The sequence below is a fragment of the Lepidochelys kempii genome, chromosome 4, assembly GCF_965140265.1.
Source record: "Lepidochelys kempii isolate rLepKem1 chromosome 4, rLepKem1.hap2, whole genome shotgun sequence".
NCBI classification, from domain to species: domain Eukaryota; kingdom Metazoa; phylum Chordata; order Testudines; family Cheloniidae; genus Lepidochelys; species Lepidochelys kempii.
Genome location: NC_133259.1, coordinates 138,827,588 through 138,849,555, shown reverse-complemented (window position 1 = coordinate 138,849,555; position 21,968 = coordinate 138,827,588). Strand labels below are relative to the sequence as shown.

Here is a 21,968-nt window from a genome sequence, read left to right as displayed (position 1 = left end):
ATGATCACTTTAGATAAGCTATTACCAGCAGCACAGTGGGGTGGGAGGAGGTATTGTTTCATGGTCTCTGTGTGTATATAATGTCTTCTGCAGTTTCCACGGTATGCATCCGATGAAGTGAGCTGTAGCTCACGAAAGCTCATGCTCAAATAAATTGGTTAGTCTCTAAGGTGCCACAAGTACTCCTTTTCTTTTTGCGAATACAGACTAACACGGCTGTTACTCTGAAAAATGATTAGGGGACTGGAACACGACTTATGAGGAGAGGCTGAGGAAACTGGGATTGGTTAGTCTGCAGAAAAGAAGAATAAGGGTGGACTTGATAGCTGCTTTCCACTACCTGAAAGGGGGTTCCAAAGAGGATGGATCTAGACTCTTCTCAGTGGTAGCAGATGACAGGACAAGGAGTAATGGTCTTAAGTTGCAGTGGGGGAGGTTTAGGTTGGATATTAGGAAAAACTTTTTCACTAGGAGGGTGCTGAAGCACTGGAATGCATTACCTAGGGAGGTGGTGGAATCTCCTTCCTTTGAGGTTTTTAAGGTCAGGCTTGACAAAGCCCTGGCTGGGATGATTTAGTTGGGGACTGGTCCTGCTTTGAGCAGGGGGTTGGACTAGATGACCTCCTGAGGTCCCTTCCAACCCAGTTATTCTACGATTCTATGTTTAGGATGTTAAAGTTTTTACCTTTTTTTTTTTTAATGGACATAGGAAAAAAATAGCCATGATCTAGATCAAACATATTACAGCACTTCCCCTGCTTTCAACTAGTATCTGACACCAAGAACTAGTTTAGGAACCCAAAATTTCAAGCTTTATTGATGTAGATCTCTAGGTAGTGATATATTGGGCTTTTGTTAGCAAGAAGCTATATGGAAGGATTGTACTATTGCACTTCTCCTACACAGGGACCGAAACAGGGATCTGAGGCAGGCTAAAGGGCAGCAAGTTACTTCTGTGCCCATCTAACTTGCCAGACAGCACTGTACCCAGCTGTGAGGTGGTTGATGCCAGATTAAAAAGCCAAGAGAGGGTCCCATGCCCAAGTGCTTTCAACAGACCTATACTGTGGTAGTGTAGCTGGAGTCTCTGCAGGCAGCACTGTCCTGATCTGGAACCAGTTTGCCAGCACAAGGCTGCCTGCCCCAAATAGGAAGCCTAGACCGACGCAAAAGAGGTTCACAGGGCACTTGGATGTACTCCGGAGGTAGATCTGGTTTTAGAAAGTCCTATTCTCTGCTGTCTCCTGTATATTGAGCATGATTTGGGCACTGTGTTTAGCATAACAAGGGAGTAGGGTTAGTAGCCTGGTGTGTGGTTGCAGACATTATAGTCTTTTTAAGGAGATTACAACCATTCTTAAAAGAGCTTTTGTTTATGTCTCCACTGTACACAAAGGGATTCTGTGAAGTCATGTTGTTATTGGGAATCCAGGAGAGAGTCTGGAGCACATAGACATGCCCCAAGTCAAGAACTTCCTAGCGCCACCCGTGGTAAGAGTCACAGGTCTCTACATCACACCTATCATCCTTGTCATGAGAAGGAGAAGCAAGGGACAGGCTTCTGAGTCACACCACTGCTCAACTGCAGCAACAGCAGCCGCCCTCTAGACCTGGGGCAGCGTCACCTATTAGCATTCACCTCTTTCTCCGCCCCGGCGCGGCAATCCATGCCGGGGTGGGGGTGGAGAAAAGAGAACCCAACCTCACCTCTGTGCGTGCCGGCAAGGGGCCTCTAGAAACCATCTCCGGCAGCTCGCTCGGCGCAAAGCAGCAGCTCCTGAATTCCAGGCCGGGAGGGTTTCTAGGCTCCAGCACGACAGGGGGGCTTGGGTGACAGAGGTGGGTTTGGAAGCAGAGGGCAAGGAGCAGGCAGCAAGAGACCTATTCTAGGCCGAAGGGAGACAGATGGCCAGCAGCAAAGGCGCCCCTACAAGGGAGCCCCTGGGCGGGACTGGAGCGACCAGAGAGAGCCACCCAACGCCAACAGACACCACAAAGCCCTCTGCAACCGGAGACGCCACCTGCCGTCCCCTTATATAGTGGTCGCCAGCGCTCCATCATGCCCTGCGGCGAGATGGGGCACGCCTGCGCAGTTAGCTCCACGGTTGCGCTCACGCAGGCTCTGAGCGCGCACGCGCGGGAAGAGGGAGGCGGGGAGGGTCCAGCGGGCGCGAGGGACGGTTGTGTAATGGGGGGGGGGAGCTCTTAGGAAGCTAGGGCGCCTGCGCCGGCAGCCGCCTCTCCCGAGCGCGAGGTCAGCCCCCGTGGGTGCGCACCTGTCCGTTCCACTTGACGCAAGCGCATTGGGCAGCCCATGGCGCAGACGCCCGGCGGGGTGTGTTCTGCGGCTGCGTCGCGATCATCCCCCCCCGCCCCCTCGCGGGCCGCCGGGGAGTTACTCCTGGCTGCACGCGCGCGTCCCTCCGGTCGTTGAGTTGTGCGCGTGCGCAGCGGTGTGACGCCAGCCATTGCCTGACGGAGGGGCGCCCGAGCTGGGCTGCGCTGATCGGCCAAAGCGCCCGAGCGAGAGGCCGCTGCGGAGCAGGGAGCGACCCGGCTCCGCCGTTCCCCCTGAGAGGTATGGGGCCCGCACGATGCGGCCGGGGGCGGGGGGGGACTCCGGCGGCGGCGGCGGCGGCGGGGGAGGCGGTTTCCACCGAGCTCCTGTGTGACGCAGAAGGGGCCGCGGCGGCTCAAAATGGCGGCGCGGGGCGACGGGGAAGGGGCGGGGCGAGGAGCTGGGGGGAGGGGCGGCTTTAGGGGCGCTGCTGCTGGGGCGGGTCACGCGCCCGCAGTGCTGTGCGGGCGGGGGCAGGCGTGCGAGCCGAGCGGGCTCGGGAGGCCCCCGTCCCACCCCCGCGCTGGGCCAGGAGATCGCGGCTGGCGGGGCGGGGGCCGCCGCCGGCCCTGGGAAAGGGTTAATGGGCGAGTCGGGCTTGGTGCCAGGGACTGAAATGCCTTGAACGCCCCGCCCCCCGCCGTGCAGATTTCGGGGGCGAGCAGGCTGGGTATGGTACAGCGCCGAGCGCACCGGTAAATAGTCGCGTGTAGGGCAGCGCACCCAGTGCGGGGCGGAAGGCGCCTTCCTGGTCCAGAGGCGTTTGTAGCTGCAAGGAGGCAGCTGTGCGGTTAACAGACTCAGGTTTCCTTCCAGGTGTGCTTGCAGTTGGGCGTTTGCTTTTTTTTTTTTTTTTTAATTTTATTTTTTTTAGGGGGGGGCACTTATGTTCTGTTGGATTAGAGGTTCAAAATCTTGGGTCATAGATCTACTGTGGGCAGAGTGGGGGGAAAAATCAGTGATTTAAAAACGGATTTTTTTAAAAAATTTAAGTTAAATATAGATTTTTTTAAAAAAATAAACATTTAAAACTAACTTGAAATAGATAAGCTATGTTAAGTCTTAAATGTAGTCAAACTTATTCAGAAAATGTAAATACAAGAAAATAACATGAAGTAGTATGTGCGGTGTGTTGAAGATCTAAATCACTTTTAGCAGCACTAGCCTCTTCTGTAGATGCAGAGAGAATATTTTCTTCCAGTTAATTCCCTCAGTTCAGTGACTAGGTCAGTCAAAATTAAGAAGCCAGCTGGGAGTTCAAAAAGGTGAGAAGCTTCTTTTCCTCTTCCAAGCTGAGAACAAACACTGGGAGAAGCACTCTTTCTAAAAATCTTGAAGGACGTGGTGACCATAAGCAATCAGTTCAGTGCACTAACTACAGATAATACTTAGTTTGTATAATCCGTTTTAAATGCAAAAAATGTTTTGGTCAACTTTTTAATGTATCCAGCACATTTAAAGTAATTTTATTGAATAAAAGAAAAATGCTGGTTTTATGCATTTTAATTTAATTTGAATTTTTATCTAAATATAGCTTGATACAATTTGCGAGTAAAAAATTCATCTCCTAAAGTTAATGAATATAATAGCTAAATAAATATGTATGGATACAGTGTATCCTGGATAGCAAAAGGAAGCACCAAGTTTAGTGTAAAGACTCTTTTAGTTGTCAATCAACATATTATAAAGGTTACTACCTAATGAGAATCAACCTTCCTTTAGGAAAGTAACTAAAATGTACAAATGCAAAACATGATTAAAATTGCTGATGCAAATCAACCTACCCTGGCTGAGGGGCAGGAGTGGGCAAACTAAGGCCCAGGGGCCGAAACTGGCCCTCCAGACATTTTAATCTAGCTCTCAAGCTCCCACCGGGGAGCAGGGTTTGGGGTTTGCCCTGCTCCGTGTGGCTTCTGGAAGCAGCGGCATAGCCCCCATCCCCCTCCTACGCATAGGGGAACCAAGGGGGCTCCGCATGCAACTGGGAACCACGGCTAGTGGGAGCTGCAGAGATGGGACCTGTGGACAGACAGGTGGCTACGCCTCCATTTAGGAGCTGGGGGATGGATGGACGGACAGACATGCCACTGCTTCTAGGAGCTGCTTGAGATAAGCGTCCCCGAGAGCCTGCACCTCTGACCCCCTGACCCCCTGCCCCACCCCGATCCCCCTCCTGCCCTCCAAACCCCTCACTCCCAGCCTGGAGCACCCTCCTGCACCCCCAACCCCTCAGCCCAATCCCAGAGCCCGCAGCTGGAGCCCTCACCCCCCACCTCTGCACCCCAATCTCCTGCCTCAGCCTGGAATCCCCTACCATACCCTGAACTTATCATTTTTTGTCCCCACTCCAGACCCCATACCCACAACCAGAGCCCTCGCCCACACCCCCAACCCCCAATTTCGTGTGCATTCATGGCCTGCCATACAATTACCATACCCGGATGTGGCCCTCCTGCCAAAAAATTTGCCCACCCCTGCTGTGGGGCCTTAAAGGGACATACTTATAGGGGTTAGATTATTTTTTCCTCTTGAAGAAACCATTCCCCAAAACTCCCAATCTGTTTGTTCGTATTTTAAAAAATGTGTCTGCGAGAGCCACCTGGGAACAGTCCTGCATTGGTTGGGGAGGGGGGGAAGAGGCAGACTTGGTCTTAATTAGCATTGGTCCTCAAACGGTAGGGGGTGTGGAGGAACGAACGTTTGAGGGAGGGGCAAGGCAGGGCCCAGGGAGGGAGCACCACCCGCCCAAGCCTCGGCTCCTGGACCTGGCCTCTGAGGGGGCGTGGACAGATTCCATTACTGGTGGGAGCGGGTGTCAGAAAAAGTTTGGGGACTACTGCATTAGGGAGTTAGTGGATGGATACAACACTACTGGCTTCCTCTTCCCCTGTTCTTCATTTCCAGAGTATCTTGATGGGGGGCCTACAGTCTGCTTGACTTAAGGTTATGTTCAGTGTCTTTTTTCAAAGAACTGTCCTCCCTTGAAAGATTTGGTCAAGTTCAGAGCTCTTCTGCAAGTGAAAAGGTCAAGATCTCTGAGGGTTTTGTGGCCATCTCAAGTTTAAGGGGAATTGAAGTTTGATTAATACTAAATCTTTATCACTCTGTGCCAGCAAATTAAAACCTTCCTCTGCGAAATGGTGGTGTCTTGTTTTTTAAAATAATTAAAAGCATGAGATTTAAGATGGGAAGCATTAGTGTTGCCATTGCTTTTTCTCCAGCTCATTTAGGCCCTGATCCTGCATGTTGTTCCATGTGGGCAGACCTTTGCGTGTATGCGGTGACCCATGGACTTCAGTGGTACAGAAGTCTGCCCACATGGAACAGTTAGTGGAGTCGGGCCTTTCTTAACATTGACAGAGGGGAAACAACGGCTTTAAAAAGGGAATAGGTCTGTATACTAGTAGTAAAAATTGTTTTAAGGATACTGTAAAGCTTTTTTCCCATTTTCAGTGCTATTTGCTAATTGATTTGTGCTAATGTACAGTTCTGTAACAACCTGCTATGTTGAACTCAAATAGCAGTTGGGGGACAACTTTTTCGAAAGGTTTCAAATTAGTAGCATGTTACTAATTACATACCAAGTTCTAGTCATATTTCAGAAATTTTAGTTTACTGTGCTTTCTTAAAATGCTTTCTCATCTGGGGATGGATACTTTTTGTTAAATGTTACTTTCAGCAATCTCATGTCCCATAAGTATCTAATGTTAACTTCACATTATCTGCTGGCAGTTGATAGTTTGGAGTGCTAAGATTATATATTCAGTTCAATAATCAGATATATTGTTTGTCAATATTTGACTAGATTTAACTTTGAGCAATGTATATGCTACTTAGGTGCAATCACTGAATTCAAGCTTTCTGAAATACATGTCTTGTCATTGTTTTTTGTTTCCTTTCAAACTGGGAATTAATTAGGTTAATTTTGTCACTTAATTCCTTCCCTAGAATACAGGAAAATGGGGGCCTCCTGTGATGTAATCACTAACAATTAGCAGGGTGGATTTGATTGAAATCAGATTGATTTAAATCACTAGTCAAAGGTACACACAAAGGTGCCTGTTACGGAAGTATTTTGCAATTTCAACATTGGCTTTTATTTCTGGAACACTAAAGTCTTTGGCTAGGAGGTGCAGCAAATGAGCACTGTACCCATAAGTTGTTAGCTTGGGACTCTCTCCTAAATTTCTTCTCATCTTGGATACGTTTGCAGCATTTTCTGTGCCCAAGATCCATACTAGACATTTGAATTTTTTTTCACAGTTTGTTATAGCTTTTACTGCTGCTATTTGTAAGTATTCTGCTGGTGTGCATTTCCTGACGTATCAATTGTTTCTGTAAGGAAGACATTCTCTTCTTCTGTTGTCACACAAGCACATACAACAGGATCATTGTGAACACTGCTACACCAGTCAAGACTCAGGTTAACAATTTCACCCTCTGGACTTTTGCACACTACTCAATTTCTCTTTCACACACCTTATCCAGCAATTTGCCTGCGACATCTGCTCTGTTGGGTGGATTGTATCCTTGTCTTAATGACTGAACCATGTTAATGAAGTGTGGGTTCTCAGTCATAGGGAAAGGAGAGTTTGTTGCATAAACAAACAGGGCAATTACCTCTTTTTGTAATCTGCTGGTTCTTATCACAAACTTATCTGTGCTTGTTTCTGGATGATGGAGTTTTTTTTTCTTTTTGCTACAGGTGATATACTGTGGCTATGTGACATACATGATGTGACTGAAACACTATCATTGGCAGATGGCTCTGAAACTATAGAAAATGATGGTCATCTTGAAGGTGGATAGTCTTCAGAATCCTGTATGTTGAGGATGGATTCTCCTAAACAAAATAAGTCAATGCAGTTATTTAATTATTACCATACTGCTCATTTAGTGCTACTAATTGCATTCACTGACACTGAGTACTACTTAAAAGGTGAAACTCTAAAAGGAAGATCTGCCTATTTCAGCTGTTCATTTTTTATCACAACTGCATCTAAAGTGACAGTACCATAAGAGTTAACAACTATATTTTTTGCTCAAACATGAGAATTCAAGAATAGTCCAGAAGGAAGACTGGCAGTCCTTAAGAAAGAAGTATGAAATAAAAGTTTACCAACCTGAAGATTCTGCATGTTCAGACATGGATAGGAGACGGGCGTCTGGGGGGGCAGTCGGGTGGGGAGCAAGGAGGGTTGGATGCGGGTGAGGGTTCCGGGGGGCTGGATAGAAGGCCGGAGTCAGGCCACGTCTCGCTGTTTGGTGAGGCATAGCCTCCCTCATTCTTCCCAGTTCAGCCACTCTGGTCTCCAAATCTTGTACATGGTCTCTGAGGGCCAGGAGCTCCTTGCACCAAATGCACACATACACCACCTGCCCATAGGGACATGCTGCAATAAACTGGATAGCCCCCACTCTGTTGCTAGACTTCTGCCTACATTCTCTTTTTACTTCTGAAGCTCGTTCATTTGTTCTTTTGTTTTTATCGGGAGTTTTTGGCTTTAAGTTTAAAGAAGTTTAAGGAATGTTAAGTGTATCTAGCCCTCCCCCCCACACTCCCTCTGGAGAACTCCCTCCCAAGCCTATTAGCCAGTCCTTTTCCCTAGCTCCTCTGGTGCTTAGGAGGGGGCTTTTTAAAGCCCTGGTCTTCCTGACTAGCTTCGCCCCCTGGTTAAGGGTTGATGGGTGCTAAAGGGCTTGGGGATCAAAGCCTTGTCAAGAAGTTCTCAGCCATGCCTATCAGGCCACTAGGCTAGTCTCAACACAAACACAGTTCCCCAAACAGACTACACAGTGTATTTCAGTCAGGCAGTATGCACACCAATAATACAGTCACTACAGATGACAAACTTACCCAAAGTGTAACCTAATTGCTCCTCCTTCACCTGGAGAACTCCCTCACAAAACTCTCCTGTTAGCCACTCCTGGTTGCTAGCTCATTCTTTTAGATCCTAAAGATGAGCTCTTTGTTTCCTTTGCCTGGCTGACATCAAAACTACTGAAAGCACTTGGGGAAAAAACCTCTTGAAAGCACCACTCTGTTCTTTACCCCTTTGATATTTCCATTCATAGCTTTGTCAAACATTTGCCTTTTGAGCTGAAATTTCCCAAGGAACTAAATCAGCACCGCCATTTTTAAATTGCAAGCATGAAGGAGAGGCACTTCCCTTTTAGAGAAATGTTTTTGTTTTGCTCAACTCAAACAGGATGCTTTTAAACTTCAAACCAGCTATGGATTTAGCTGTGGTGAGGCAAGTACTTCAACTCTGTTAAAGAAGCTTGGTTTGCAAAGTTAAGAATGACTGGAAAGGAAGTTACAGGCTGTGATTTAGAAGGATTCTCAATGAGATTTATGCTATAAAACCTCAGGCTGAAGCCCAAACTACAGCAGAAAAAATGAAACTAACAGATCAACTAGTTTAAGGAAGTTGAAGTCTGATCTAGCTTCTTTACAACATAGTAACTGATGTACTTGTAAGTACAGGCAGAACTGTGCAATTCAGGCCCAAGGCTTCAAAAGACCTCCCAAATTTTGTAACTCCTTATCCCCAAGAATGTGAGCCAAGTTGCCGCTATTAATTTTTTGTTAGTTTGGGCAACCTTTGACTGTACTCTATCCTTATTCATAGGTGCCTCTGTCATCTTGAAGGATTCACTTGTCTGTGCCTTCATCTGAGATTGAAAAACTTACTCTTCAGAAAGAAGAGTCCATTGTCTTGCTAATTTTTTGCTCTTGCCTTAAGTAACTTCAGCTTTGAGATGAGTGAGATGGTCTTTATTTGTACAGGTACACAATCAGTACAGGTTCTTACCTGTAATATGTGAAAAATGGAAATTTTCTGACCACAGAATAAAAATACTCACTTGTCACATCCCTTAAATGGGGTTTTGGTATAGTACCTTAATCATGGGAACAGTTACACTGGTATTCACATTGAAAACCTGTGTAACTACTTCCAGATAAGAGCATTATAAACTTCCTGGGTAAATTGATCCCCCCACCCTTTTTTTTTTTTTTTTTTTAAAAAGAGTACCCTACATAAATAAGGTTCTCATTTACAATTATGTTTCTTTCCAGTAGTTTTTTAATTATTTTCTTAACAATATATTTGGATGTAACATTTTTTCCTGTGCTTTGTAAAAGATTTTAAAATTTGCTCATACTATTTTGTGAAGTAATTTACAGTGGCTTTGAAGAGGTTTCTCTGAAGATCTAAAACTCATTGTTCAGAAGATGCTGCTGAGGAGAGGACAACAGCTGGATGTCTTTGTCTCATCTAAAACATAATAATCATGGGTGTTTGGCAAAATACACTTAACTACAAGTTGCCCAGTGGATTAGATGAGAATTCTTAAAGCAAGAGATCTGACTTTTTTGTTCACAAAACTCTACATTCTAATGTGTGTGTGTGTATATATATATATATATATATATTTATTTTAAACTATGACATTAAAATACTGCTTCATGACTTTTAAAAAATGTTTTGCTTGCATTGTGGAATCCACTGCACAAAGTAGTTGAAAAGAAAATAATATAATATTTGTGTTTTAACTTTCAGCTTTGTATTATTCTTGGAAAGTTTCGCACCACTTGTGAATTCCCTGAACCTTGGCATTGTAAGTCCACTTCTGTTGGGCCCTCCTCCTTTACAGCTTGCTCAAATTAAGACGCAGTTGGCTCTTCAGCAGTTGACATCAGCTGCCTCAAACAATTCAACACCACCTTATGCTTTGTTAAATCAGGCATTCCTGAAAATCGCCATGTTTAGTCCTAGAGGAAACTTGCATCAGAGGCCAAGAGCACCTAACCCATCTGGCTCAAAACCTCCAGGAGCTTTTAGGGGAGGTGGCATAGCAGGTCTTCAAAGAAAGCCTGCACCTGGAACACCTCAAGGAATTTCACAAAGATTTGGAGGACATGAAAATTTACAGCGGACAGGATCACGAAGAACTAATGTTCAGGTAACTCAACACAGAACCGATCCAAGGCAAGCAAAGGAGATGGCAAACTTACAGGAAGAGCAAAAGGAAAAGGTTCGTACTTCACGTTGGGATAACAATCCATGTCCAACTGGAAACACAAGCCGAAAGCATCCCGCGTCAGCCCGGATCACAGAGCAGAATACAAATGCCCAGAGCCGTTATACAACAGAGAGTGCATCAAGTATTTTAGCAAGTTTTGGATTATCTAATGAAGATCTGGAGGAACTCAGTCGCTACCCAGATGACCAGTTAACACCTGAAAACATGCCACTAATTTTGAGGGATATACGAATGCGTAAAATGGGTCATCAGTTACCCAATTTACATTCTCAGAGCAGAGAAAAAGAAACTGTTGGTGGAACTGGTGGCTCAACTGTTAAGAGCAAAGTGATTGATTATGGGCACACAAGCAGGTATGGATACACTGAAGATCCTCTTGAGGTGCGTGTGTACAATCCTGAAGAACCAGCTGAAGAGAACAGAAAAGAATTTCAACCGCAGCAAACTATTTCAGTTCCACCATCCAATGTAACGTGTAACCCGATGTTTCCAGTTGAGGAATTAATGAAACAGATGGGTTTCCATAGTGATTCATCCAATACACAGTCATTTTTTCCTGTTGATGCTGCAGGCAAGGTGCCAGGGTTATGTATGACACCTACAGGACTCCCAATGGTAAAACCTATGAGCCAGCCTGGGATGCCACCTATGATGCCACCTATGAGCCAGCCTGGGATGCCACCTATGATGCCACCTATGAGCCAGCCTGGGATGCCACCTATGATGCCGCCTGGGATGCCGCCTATGCCCCAATCTGTGATGACACCTATTGTCCAGCAGTCTTTGACCCAGCCACCTATGGCCCAACCTGTGATGCCACCTATCAGCCATCCACCCTTTTCAGCTGAACTTCTTGCAGCTGTAAGACATCATGAAAGGATTCAGCATGAATCTGGGACTAATCAATCTAATGCACAGATTGGCTCAGGTCAGAAGAACTTCCAGACACAAGTTGAAGCTCCTATTAAGTCTCCTTTTGGAATTGTGAAAGCCTCTTGGCTTCCAGTGTTTTCACAGGCTGCTACTCAGAAGGTAAAGAGACTGCCGACTCCATCTATGATGAATGACTACTATGCTACATCTCCAAGGATATTTCCACATATGTGTTCTCTGTGTAACATGGAATGCACTCATATGAAGGTGAGTGTTTTTCAAAGATTACTGTGTAAAATACTTGTATCCAACATACGGTTACATCTTACCTTATTCAATAGTTTTTACTATGCATTATATGATTTGTGCATATTGTGCTCCGGTATGATTCCTGATCTGTGGGTTTTAAAAGATTAGAAATATTAATACTGGCTAGCCTGTTGCTCTTATGACTGTATAGGCACACAAATGTTCTTTACATCAATATTAAGGCTCTTAGGTCTGTTTGCACTGATTTTTTAAATACTATATTTGGCAGAGAAATAAAAAAAATATTTCATTAGCACCTCATAACTAGGCCACTAGAAACACACACAGCAATTTCTATACAATAGCACAATTTTAGGATAGATTTTCATATTGTCTCTTCCCCCGCCCCCCAATCATTCTTTTAAAAAGCAGTCTGTGTGGTTTCAAAGATGTCACTCTGAATGTGAGTTGGTGCAACATGGTCTTACCAGAGACTGAGGAATAGGTCTGCGAGGTGTTAACTGCTTTCATTTATCTAACTGGGGTCTCAATTCTGAAGCCTAAAGACCCTTTCAATGTTTAAAAAAATCTTCAAGGAGTTTGGGAATATGGGGAAAGGAGAAGATCATTCTAGGAGAAGACCTTGGGGAGTAAATGAAAGGATGTTAGAAGTAATTAAAAAAAACAAAACCCTGGGGAATGTCATTTTAATTTCAAATATTTGCAAAATAATTCAGCATGGTTTTCATAATTTAAATTTGCCTAAACAGTGTTACCAGAAAAGTTTGCAAAACCTGGGAAAAGCTTCCACAGAATTTGGTAAAAGTTCCCAAAGATTTCCAGGTGCACAACTACTTCCTTGTTTTAAAGAGGAGTAAATGGGGTTGAGGACAATCAAGAGAAGCTTCTGTACTTGTGGGAATACAAGTGTATTTTAAATACCTTTTTTTTAATGGGCTTCAGTGCTTCTGGTTTTAGTATGTATATGTTTTTTATTCTGTTAAATTGTTAAAACTTAACAAAGAAATTGGGTTTTGATTAAAATAGAATGTTAATGCTGAATTTGGTAACGAATTTGGGTTTGTAATTAATTATTTTCTTTTCTAAAGTAACTTATGTAGCTGATTTCCTTGGATGTGAACTACTCAGTATCTAGTTCACTTGCCCCTTTTAAATTCAAGTAAATATTTATATTGCAAGTATTGACTGGAAATACCGGTCTTTTAAACTGAACATTCTGCAACCTTATTTAATGTACGTGTGTTGCTGCGGAGTGGACAGTAATGAATTCTTGTGAGGAATTCTGAAATGTGCCTTGAAAAACATGTTGCAAAACAACCAGGATATTCTTGAATAGCCTTTTTTGGAAAAACATAAAGATACAAAAGGGGGGGGAGGAATCAGATTTTTAAAGCAAAGAACGAAGATCTTTCTTTCAGCAAAAGTTAATTAACACTATATAGGTATGTATTCCAAACAGTTCATGAATCCAAATATTACTTTTGGTTTCAGCTTTCTAGTCTGTTTTTTTCAAGTAAAACATCTGTTTTTTTGTATTTCAGTTACAATTGAAAGATTTCAAGGTAAAGATTTCTATGCATCCAACTTATTGTCCTCTTTGAACTCATAATAAATGTTATGCTGAAAAGACAAATATATGATTGAAAACTTTTTGTACCTGAAGGTAGAACTAGATCTTAAGATGTTTTGCTTTTAGGTCAAATTTTTAAAATCTTTTTGTAAGCTTAAGTGTAGTACAACTTTGCAGAGCAATCGATTCAGACTCTCCATGGTGCAAACGGTGACTTTATAAAATGGCAAATAGGAAAAGCTTGAGACAGTCTAAAAGAAGAAAGGCACGCAAACAGTGATGATAACAAATAGATATATAATGAACTATGAAGAGGATGAGAGAAATGGCAAAGTGGGGAAAATCCCCATCCCCTCAGCTTCTTCTGAATTTGGGAAATATGTCAAAGAGGATGCAGACTAGTTTCATTATTGCTAGGAAGACAGCTGAATTTCAGGTTCAAATGATTATTGGTGATTGTTTGCAAAGAATGCTACGTAAAGCAGCTGCCAGTATTATACAGAATTATAAACTTAAACATACATAGGAGTCTGTTTTTTCTCCCCACTGAAACTTAGTTATCTTTGGAGTTTGGTGCAGCAACCAGTATATCACCAGCAGTAGTAACCTTACATACGATCTTGGACAGGAACTGAAGAATAAAGTAGCTGAGGTAATAGGTTATGTTAAGGTAAAACAATTTGGCCAGGATCTAAGAACATAGTAATGGTCATTCTGGGTCAGACCAAAGATCTATCTAGCCCAGTCTCCTGTCTTCCAGCGGTGGCCGATGCCAGGTGCCCCAGAGGGAATGAACAGAACAGGTAATCATCAAGTGATCCATCCCCTGTCACCCATTCCCAGTTTCTGGCAAACAGGTTAGGGACACCATCCCTGCCCATCCTAGCTAATAGCCATTGATGGACCTATCCTCCATGAATTTATCTAGTTTCTTTTTTGAACCCTGTTATAGTCTTGGCCTTCACAGCATTCTCTAGCAAAGAGTTCCACAGGTTGACTGTGCATTGTGTGAAAAAATGCTTCCTTTGTTTGTTTTAAACCTGCTGCCTATTAATGTCACTTGGTGACCCCTAGTTCTTGTGTTATGAGAAGGAGTAAATAACACTTCCTTATTTACTTTCTCCATGTTAGTCATGATTTTATAGACTTCAGTCATATCCCCCCGTAGTCTCTTCTTTTCCAAGCTGAAAAGTCCTAGCCTCTTTAATCTCTCCTCATATGGGACCCGTTCCAAACCCCTAATCATTTTAAATTATGAACCTTTTCTGAACCTTTTCTAATGCCAGTATATCTTTTTTGAGATGAGGGGACCACATCTGTACTCAGTATTCAAGATGTGGGCGTACCATGGATTTATATAAGGGCAATAAAATATTCTCTTATTCTCTATCCCTTTTTTAATGATTCCTAACATCCCGTTTGCTTTTTTTGACTGCCGCTGCACACTGTGTGGACGTCTTCAGAGAACTATCCACGATGACTCAAAGATCTTTCTCCTGTTTAGCTGTAGCTAAATTAGCCCCCATCATATTGTATGTATAGTTGGGGTTATTTTTTCCAATGTGCATTATTTTACATTTATCCACATGCAATTTCATTTGCCATGTTGTTGCTCAGTCACTTAGTTTTGTGAGATCTTTTTGAAGTTCTTCAGTCTGCTTTGGTCTTGACTATCTTGAGCAGTTTAGTATCATCTGCAAACTTTGCCACCTCACTGTTTATCCCTTTCTCCAGATCATTTATGAATAAGTTGAATAGGATTGGTCCTAGGACTGACCCTTGGGGAACAGTCCTAGGCTTTTCCCCGTGGACGTCCCTGCAGTTACATACCCCTGCTTAACTTGTGAGATCTGATCACAGGTGAAGATGGTCCTGGTGTTCACAGTATTCTGAAGTTTCGTATTCTGTCTCTTTGATACAATAGAACATTTTAATCTGAAATTAGTTTTTTAATGCCTCTCTATTGCAATAGCTTTTGTTTTGTTCTTTCAGTATCAGAAGCTGTACAAAACCCAAAGATTATAATAATTTGCATCTGTATGGCGCTGTTTAAGACCTCATAGCATTTACCAACATTAAATCTCACAACTTCCTTGTAAGGGATATGTATTATCATTCCTGTCACCATTGAAATGCAGCCATTTCTGTAGCAATTTAATAAGGCATAGCAACCTTACCACAGTTTAGAACAGAAAGTAAAGAATAGCCTAACCATTTCAAATTGTAGAAGGAATTTGAGGAATAATGTAATTACACATAGTGGAGTTTGGCAAGGACCACTGGGGTTAAAATCACTGTTGCTACAAAAACTGGCCATTGGTTCTCTCTAATCATTAAAAGTGTTCAACCCCTTGGTTCTGTGAAGATGGCACCAGCAGCATCACAAAGTCCTGTTACCATGCTGGGGTGTTGGTTGTTTTCTGACATCAGAGAAGAGTGCCACTAGCACAACTTCAGGTGGTATCCTTCTGTCCATGTGTGGCCTAAGTATTGACCCAGCCAAACCCTGCTTTATCTTATGGGACTGGTCAGTTTCACGGCACATGATGATCCTGATAGGCTCCTTGAGGTTAGAGAAGCAATAAAGATTTGAACTTCTGAGTGGCCCAAATAAGTTGATTGCATGCATATTGTTTTTTATCTCCATGCCTCTACTGCTTTTTGTAGTTCTGACTGGGGTTGCTGTGCTGAATGCTGTTTGGTGTAAAAGTCTTGTAGTCAGGTTGGAGTTCTGAATAATTTTTTTTGCCAGCAAAAAATTAAAGCCAGAAAATTGAGTTTCATCATAGATGATATTGCGAATCGTGTCTGTCTGCTCAATATTCAAATGTTTTTGTTCTACAGCCTTTTGTTTCAGATGGAAACTATTTTCCTGTTAGAGCAAAAAATGGAATAGCAATTCTTCTGATTATCTGTCAGTATTTTTTTTAAGCGTGTTATTTTTTTCTTTCAAAATAAGCAAGCTTTTTTAAGAGGGAAAAACCACCTCTTGTGCAACAAACAAAATAACCAGGATTGTTCTAACTCATTTAGTGACTATATCCAGGAAATGTAACTTTCTTCATGACTTAACATCAACGTTCTAGGTAAATTGTACAGTAGAAATACATATTAGCTTTAAAAATGTCAGTATCCCCTATTTTTAGAATGAGATTGGTTTGTAATTTCAGTGTTGAATGAATTTGTTACATGCTCATTGAATATTGTAATTGGGCAACAAACCTGGCATGGCAGGTGTGATGCTAATGTAGATGAGGCTTGACTCTCTAAAAGAGGAACACTTACGATGCTATAGAGGGATCTTGGTTCATACCTTTTTCAGAAAGAAAATTATTATATTGCAGGGTGGGAGAGGGATAGTCCTGGGGATTGAGGGAATCAGATTGGAAATTGGAAGGAAATACATTGGGAATGATGATTATATGAAATACCAGAGGGAATTGGGGAAATTAAAGTTCAGAACGAATGATTAGCTTATTTGTATGTATCACTTTGTCTGCCATTCTAGTTAATGCTAGTTGGATTGCTAGCTAAAAGGAGACTTGGAAACAAAAATGGCCTCTTTACACCCCTCCCTGAAAATGAGTGGTGGTTTTTCTCATTTGGGACCAGAAGGAAGATGGTGGGTGGGTTAATTGCTTTCCCTTTCGTTTCCACAGATTAATCAATTTAAACTCCCATTTTTTTTAGCTACAAGTGTTCAGCCTACAGACATTTTATTCTAAGAGTAGGAAAAATGGATGCTGAGTTTTGGGAGAAGTAGTTTATGAAAATTTATTTGTATTTTAGTGCAAGTTGCAATCTTTAAATAAGTGTACTTTGCTATGCATACAGTTTTGCAGTCAACTATGGCAGTCGTAGTGTCTCAGAGTCTGAAATGTTTTTGTGGCACCTTAGAGGTGCCACAAGGACTCCTTGTTGTTTTTGCTGATGCAGACTAATACGGCTACCACGCTGAAACCTGAAATATTTTTGTTCCTGAATGAAAACAATTTCAATAGTAGTCGTCTTTTTTAAAAAAAAAAAAATTCTTAATATATTTTGTCAAAACAAGTGTTACTATTAAAGTATGAGTAATACTGTGCACTTTGAATCTTAAGAATGTTTTATAAACACTAGTAATGAATCCTCACAACCCCTCTGAGACTGGCTTAAAAAAAATAAGCTATAGGAAGTTTTATTTTAACTTTGTTTTACCGACTTGAAATAGAAATAAACTTTCAACACCTGAATTTTGTTTTTTAGTTTGTAACTCATGCTGCTGTTTTGGTATGTGGGTAATGCCGAGCAGTGAGGTGCTGTTTTGTACCAATTTTGCTGCGTTACTTAAGTGGAGCGATCTAGTTGAGGACAGGGTTAGTTGAATTTCCCTTTTTGTGGCTTTAAACGAAAAAAGCCATTACAAATATTTCTCTGCGCCATCTTGATAACTTCTGCTGGCATGTGGAGGAAGACAGGACAGTATTCTAAAATTTCACACAAGGTGATTTTTTTTTTAATATTATGTACAAACTCTGAAATGTGTTTGGAAAAATAATATGCTTTTACCAGTAACTGTGTTCTTGCAACAAGGAACACTTACGGCTTCGGTAGCATGGGACTTCAATTTAATTGATTTTAAAAACTGGTTTTCATTCTGTTGCAAAACTGGTTTTACATTAGAATTTTGCTATTTTGTAAAAGTTTACATGTTTAGTTGCAATATATAATATCTGTTTTTTAAACCATTATTAAAGTGGAATAGCAATTGGCTTTAGGGAAACTTTCATTGGGATTTGAGAACACTCAGTACTTTACAAGTTTGGGGCCATAAGACCTGTCTGTACTGACAAACTGCCTGTTGGTACCAATAATTTTCAGCAAAAGGTAGGTCAATTTGCTAGTGTAGATTAGGCAATAATGTCTTTCGCCCTAGTCTTGCAAACCTTAATTAGTCTCATTTGGCCTACTCATATATGGTCTTAACTTTAAGCACATAAGGGTTTGCAGGTGAGGCATTGGTCCTTTAGGCTATAGTGTCACAGTTATTAATTTCCAGCCAAATGTTCCCAAATATAAATAAATATTTGTGTTTATATGTGGTAAAAAATGCTTCCTCTCCACGTGAATTAACTGACAGAAAATAAAAGTTTAAAATATTTTGTTTACAATATATTTTAATGCATAAGTAAGGCTGAACATTTTAAAATTCTGTTCTTGAGTTTGAGGCGTTAATATAATGGCATAAGTCTTAATGACTTAGCTTTTGATATCGAACATCTGTGTTGCTGAAATTATGCAGTTCTCGGTTTGTCAGATTTTCTCAACGTAAGTAACACCACATTAAACTCTAAATTTTTTAGATGATAGCTAATAGTCTTATACATAAACTGGCTGTTAAAGGGTTTTTTTTAAGTTATCATAGAAGATTAGGGTTGGAAGAGACCTCAGGAGTTCATCTAGTCCAACCCCCTGTTTAAAGCAGGACCAACCCCAACTAAATCATCCCAGCCAGGACTTTGCCAAGCTGGGCCTTAAAAACCTCTAAGGATGGAATTAAGTAATGATGACTGAAACCACTCACTCGTTCAAAGCAAATTGATTAGTTTAATGCATTGTTTCTATTTAACTCCTGCTAAAGATGTCATTTGTATGTGTGTGTTGGTTAACAAATTTAATGTGATATTGGTGGTTTTTTATTTAGTATAAAATGTAGTCATTTAAGACGAGAGAGTTGAACTAAACATCAGATTTTTTGATAACTAAAATTTTGCCAGTGATGGAAGACACAATAGAAAAATTTGCTTTATATTAATTTTGGACAAATTTTGGCATTTATACATTATTAAACTTCTGTGGATATCTTTTCCTCCAACAGGATTGGATTCAGCATCAGAATAATCCTGCTCACATTGAGAGCTGCCGTCAGTTACGTCAACAGTAAGGGATTTCTGTTATTTGTGTGTACATTTATACGGTAGTCATACGGTATACCATATCACTGTCCTATTTCTTTAACTAGCCTTATATGTATCTGTCATCCTTATTTGTTTTGGGTGATTAGGAGAGAGTTTAAGCTGGCATTAGATACTTACAGTTGTTCCTGCTCCAGTACTTGAGCTACCAAACCTATTGCAGTGAAAATAAGTTAGGAACGTAGTTGGAAATCTAATATTAAAGTAGTTCAGGTTGCAAGTTCAACTTGTTGCATTGACTATTTTATTTTTAAAACAGGTATCCTGATTGGAATCCTGAGGTCCATTCTTCAAAGAGGTAACTACCTTTGAGAAATCAGGCAATTTTTCAATTACTCCAACAATAAAAAATGAATACAATAGTGATTTACTTTTCCTTTATCTAGTTTACCTCTTGTGAGTAATAGCTGTGGTGCCCTTAAGTTTTTATTGTACAATTATACTAAATGAGGGTTTCTTATGCTTTATCATAGGTTCTCTATTCAACAGCAATACTGTACTGTTGGGGCTACTCTTTCAGAGAAAAGTACAAGGCTGAGGGAACAGTCTCTGGAAAAGTATGGAGAACAGTACTGTCTTGCTCAAGATTAGATGCCTTTCTGGCAGATATGCTTTAGTCAAGCACAAGTTATTGGGCTCATTAGGTAGTATGTCACCATTACCTATGGCCTGTGTTATATGGAAAGTCAGACTAGATGATCTGATAGTCTCTTCTGACCTTAAGATCTATGCATACATGAATTCTGAAGCAACTTTATTTGAAAACACAGACTGAAATCTCTACTCTTGTTCGCTTAATTCTGTTTATATTTCAGCAAAATCAGAATATTCTGTTCAGAATTGTGTGTATTTTTAGCATCTCTTGTGTATAAATCAGGAAAGAGATGGATAATTTTCTGTTTCCTGAAGTTGGCTTATACCTTTTAAGCAAGATGTTTGCAATTTGCATGAAGGTGATCATGAAATGATAGATTTCTGTCTTTGACAGCGCTACTGGTCTAGGGGCTAGGGAAGAAACAGTAGATGTGATATACCTTGATTTTTCGTAAGGCTTTTGGCATAGTTCCACATGACATTCTTATAAGCAAATTAGGGAAATGTGGTCTAGATGAAATTACTATATGATGGGTACTCATCTTGTTGAAAGACCATAATCACAGAGTAACTATCAACGTTTCACTGTCAAGCTAAGATGATGTATCTAGTGGGGTACCACGGGTCAGTCCTAGGTCTGGTACAATTCAATATTTTCATTAATGACTTGGATAATGGAGTGGAGAGTGTGCTTATAAAATTTGAGGATAACACCAAGAGGGAAAGGTTCCAAGCCCTTTGGAGGAGAGGATTAGAATTCAAAATGACGTTGACACGTTGGAGAATTGATCTGAATTCAGCAAGATGATATTCAGACAGGTGCAAAGTACCTGATTTAGGATGGAAAAATCAAATGCACAACTACAAAATGGGAATAACTGTCTATGCAGTAGTACTTTTGAAAAGGAGCTGGAGGTTATAGTTGATCACAAATTGAATATGAGGCAACAGGGTGATGCATTTGTGAAAAAGGCTAATATTGTTCTGGGGTATATTAACAAAGAGTGTTTGTATGTAACACATGGGAGGTAAATGTCCAGCTCTGCTTGTCACTAGTGAGGCCTCAACTGGAGCACTGCGTCCAGTTCTAGGGGCTACACTTTAGGAAAGATGTGGGTAAATTGCAGAGAGGTTAGAGGAAAGCAACAAACGATAAAAGGTTTTTAGAAAACCTGACTTGTGGGGGAAGTTTAAAAAAACTGGGCATGTTTAGACTTGAGAAAAGAAGGCTGAGGGGGAGTCTGAAAACTATCTTTAAATACGTTGAGCTGTTATAAAGAGGACTGTGATCATTTGCTCTGCATATCCACTGAAGGTAGGTCAGTAGTAATAGGCTTGATCTGTGGCAAGTGAGATTTAGGTTAGATATTAGGAAAACCTTTCTAATTGTAAGAGTAGTTAAACTCTAGATTAGGCTTCCAAAGGAGGTTGTAGAATCCCTATGATTGGAGGTTTTTAAGAACAGGTTGGACAAACCCCCTATCAGGGATGCTCTAGGTTTACTAGGTCCAGCATCAGCCCAGAGAGCTGGACTTGAGGACCTCTCAAAGTCCTTTCCAGCCACACGTTTCTATGATTCTGTATCTTCTGGGAAGCTTCTCGTTAAAAGGCTGAAAATATGAACACAAAAATTATTTGGAACAGATCTAGTGCACAGGCACCTTTTTAAATGTATTAGTGATTTTGTCTGAGAATACGTATGGCTGACTAAGTTTTGAAACATTCATTGAAGAGAGAATTTTGTTAAAACTTCAAGTGGATGTTTTTGTTGCTAATGATTATTTTTGAGTACTGACGTGCTCAGTGCAGTACAGAATGAAGAGAATGTCATGTTCCTAGAGGTAGGAACCTTTTCTAACATTAGCAATGCTTGGGTTGAGGGACCTTAAGTAGGCTTAAGGGTGTGCAAGGTTTTATTTTTATTTTTTTTGAGGGGTGGGGCTTTTCTGAATATCTGTATCATGGTAATACAGTGAGAGAAATTGGGTGTAGCTTGCTATTATAGCCTGTCAGTCAGACCCAGAGCTGCTGGCTGTTTTTCAAGGGCCTGGAAGTATTACTTGTGCATGGTTCCCAGTTCAGCAGCAGTTACTGGATCTTCCATCCATAGGGCAGTGTTACGTTTTTACTTAAGTACTGTGATTGGTCTATGTGATATAAAAACTTTGTTTTTTAATGGAGATATGAGTAATAAGACTTTACAGGTTGCCTTTCTCTAATTTCAAATTCCACTAAAATGAGATTTAGTACACAGCCTCACACTGCAGTGACAACTCCTTTACCTTTCTCTCACACTGCCCTGTCTTCCCACTATTCCTGT

The 21,968-nt window shown here is 41.4% G+C and overlaps 1 protein-coding gene and 1 long non-coding RNA gene across 13 annotated transcripts in view; both read left to right on the top strand.

Annotated features, from left to right (window-relative positions):
• The first annotated feature begins 2,196 nt into the window (after positions 1-2,196).
• Positions 2,197-9,990, top strand: LOC140910914 (uncharacterized). Its single transcript, XR_012158794.1, has 3 exons — positions 2,197-2,578; positions 7,044-7,160; positions 9,904-9,990. It is a non-coding gene; the product is annotated as an uncharacterized lncRNA (long non-coding RNA).
• A 26-nt stretch (positions 9,991-10,016) lies between these two features.
• Positions 10,017-21,968, top strand: part of ZNF638 (zinc finger protein 638) — a 67,160-nt gene continuing 55,208 nt past the window's right edge. For 9 of the 12 annotated variants that reach the window (XR_012158791.1, XM_073343045.1, XM_073343040.1 and 6 more), the window contains exons 1-4: positions 10,017-11,527; positions 13,072-13,092; positions 18,958-19,019; positions 19,314-19,352. Coding sequence is in view for 11 of the 12 variants with exons in the window: in XM_073343045.1 (XP_073199146.1) it covers positions 10,106-11,527; positions 13,072-13,092; positions 18,958-19,019; positions 19,314-19,352 (1,544 nt within the window). In the remaining variant the exon portion in view is untranslated. The remainder of the gene's footprint in view (positions 11,528-13,071; positions 13,093-18,957; positions 19,020-19,313; positions 19,353-21,968) is intronic. The other 3 variants (XM_073343037.1, XM_073343038.1, XM_073343039.1) reach the window with 3 other exon arrangements.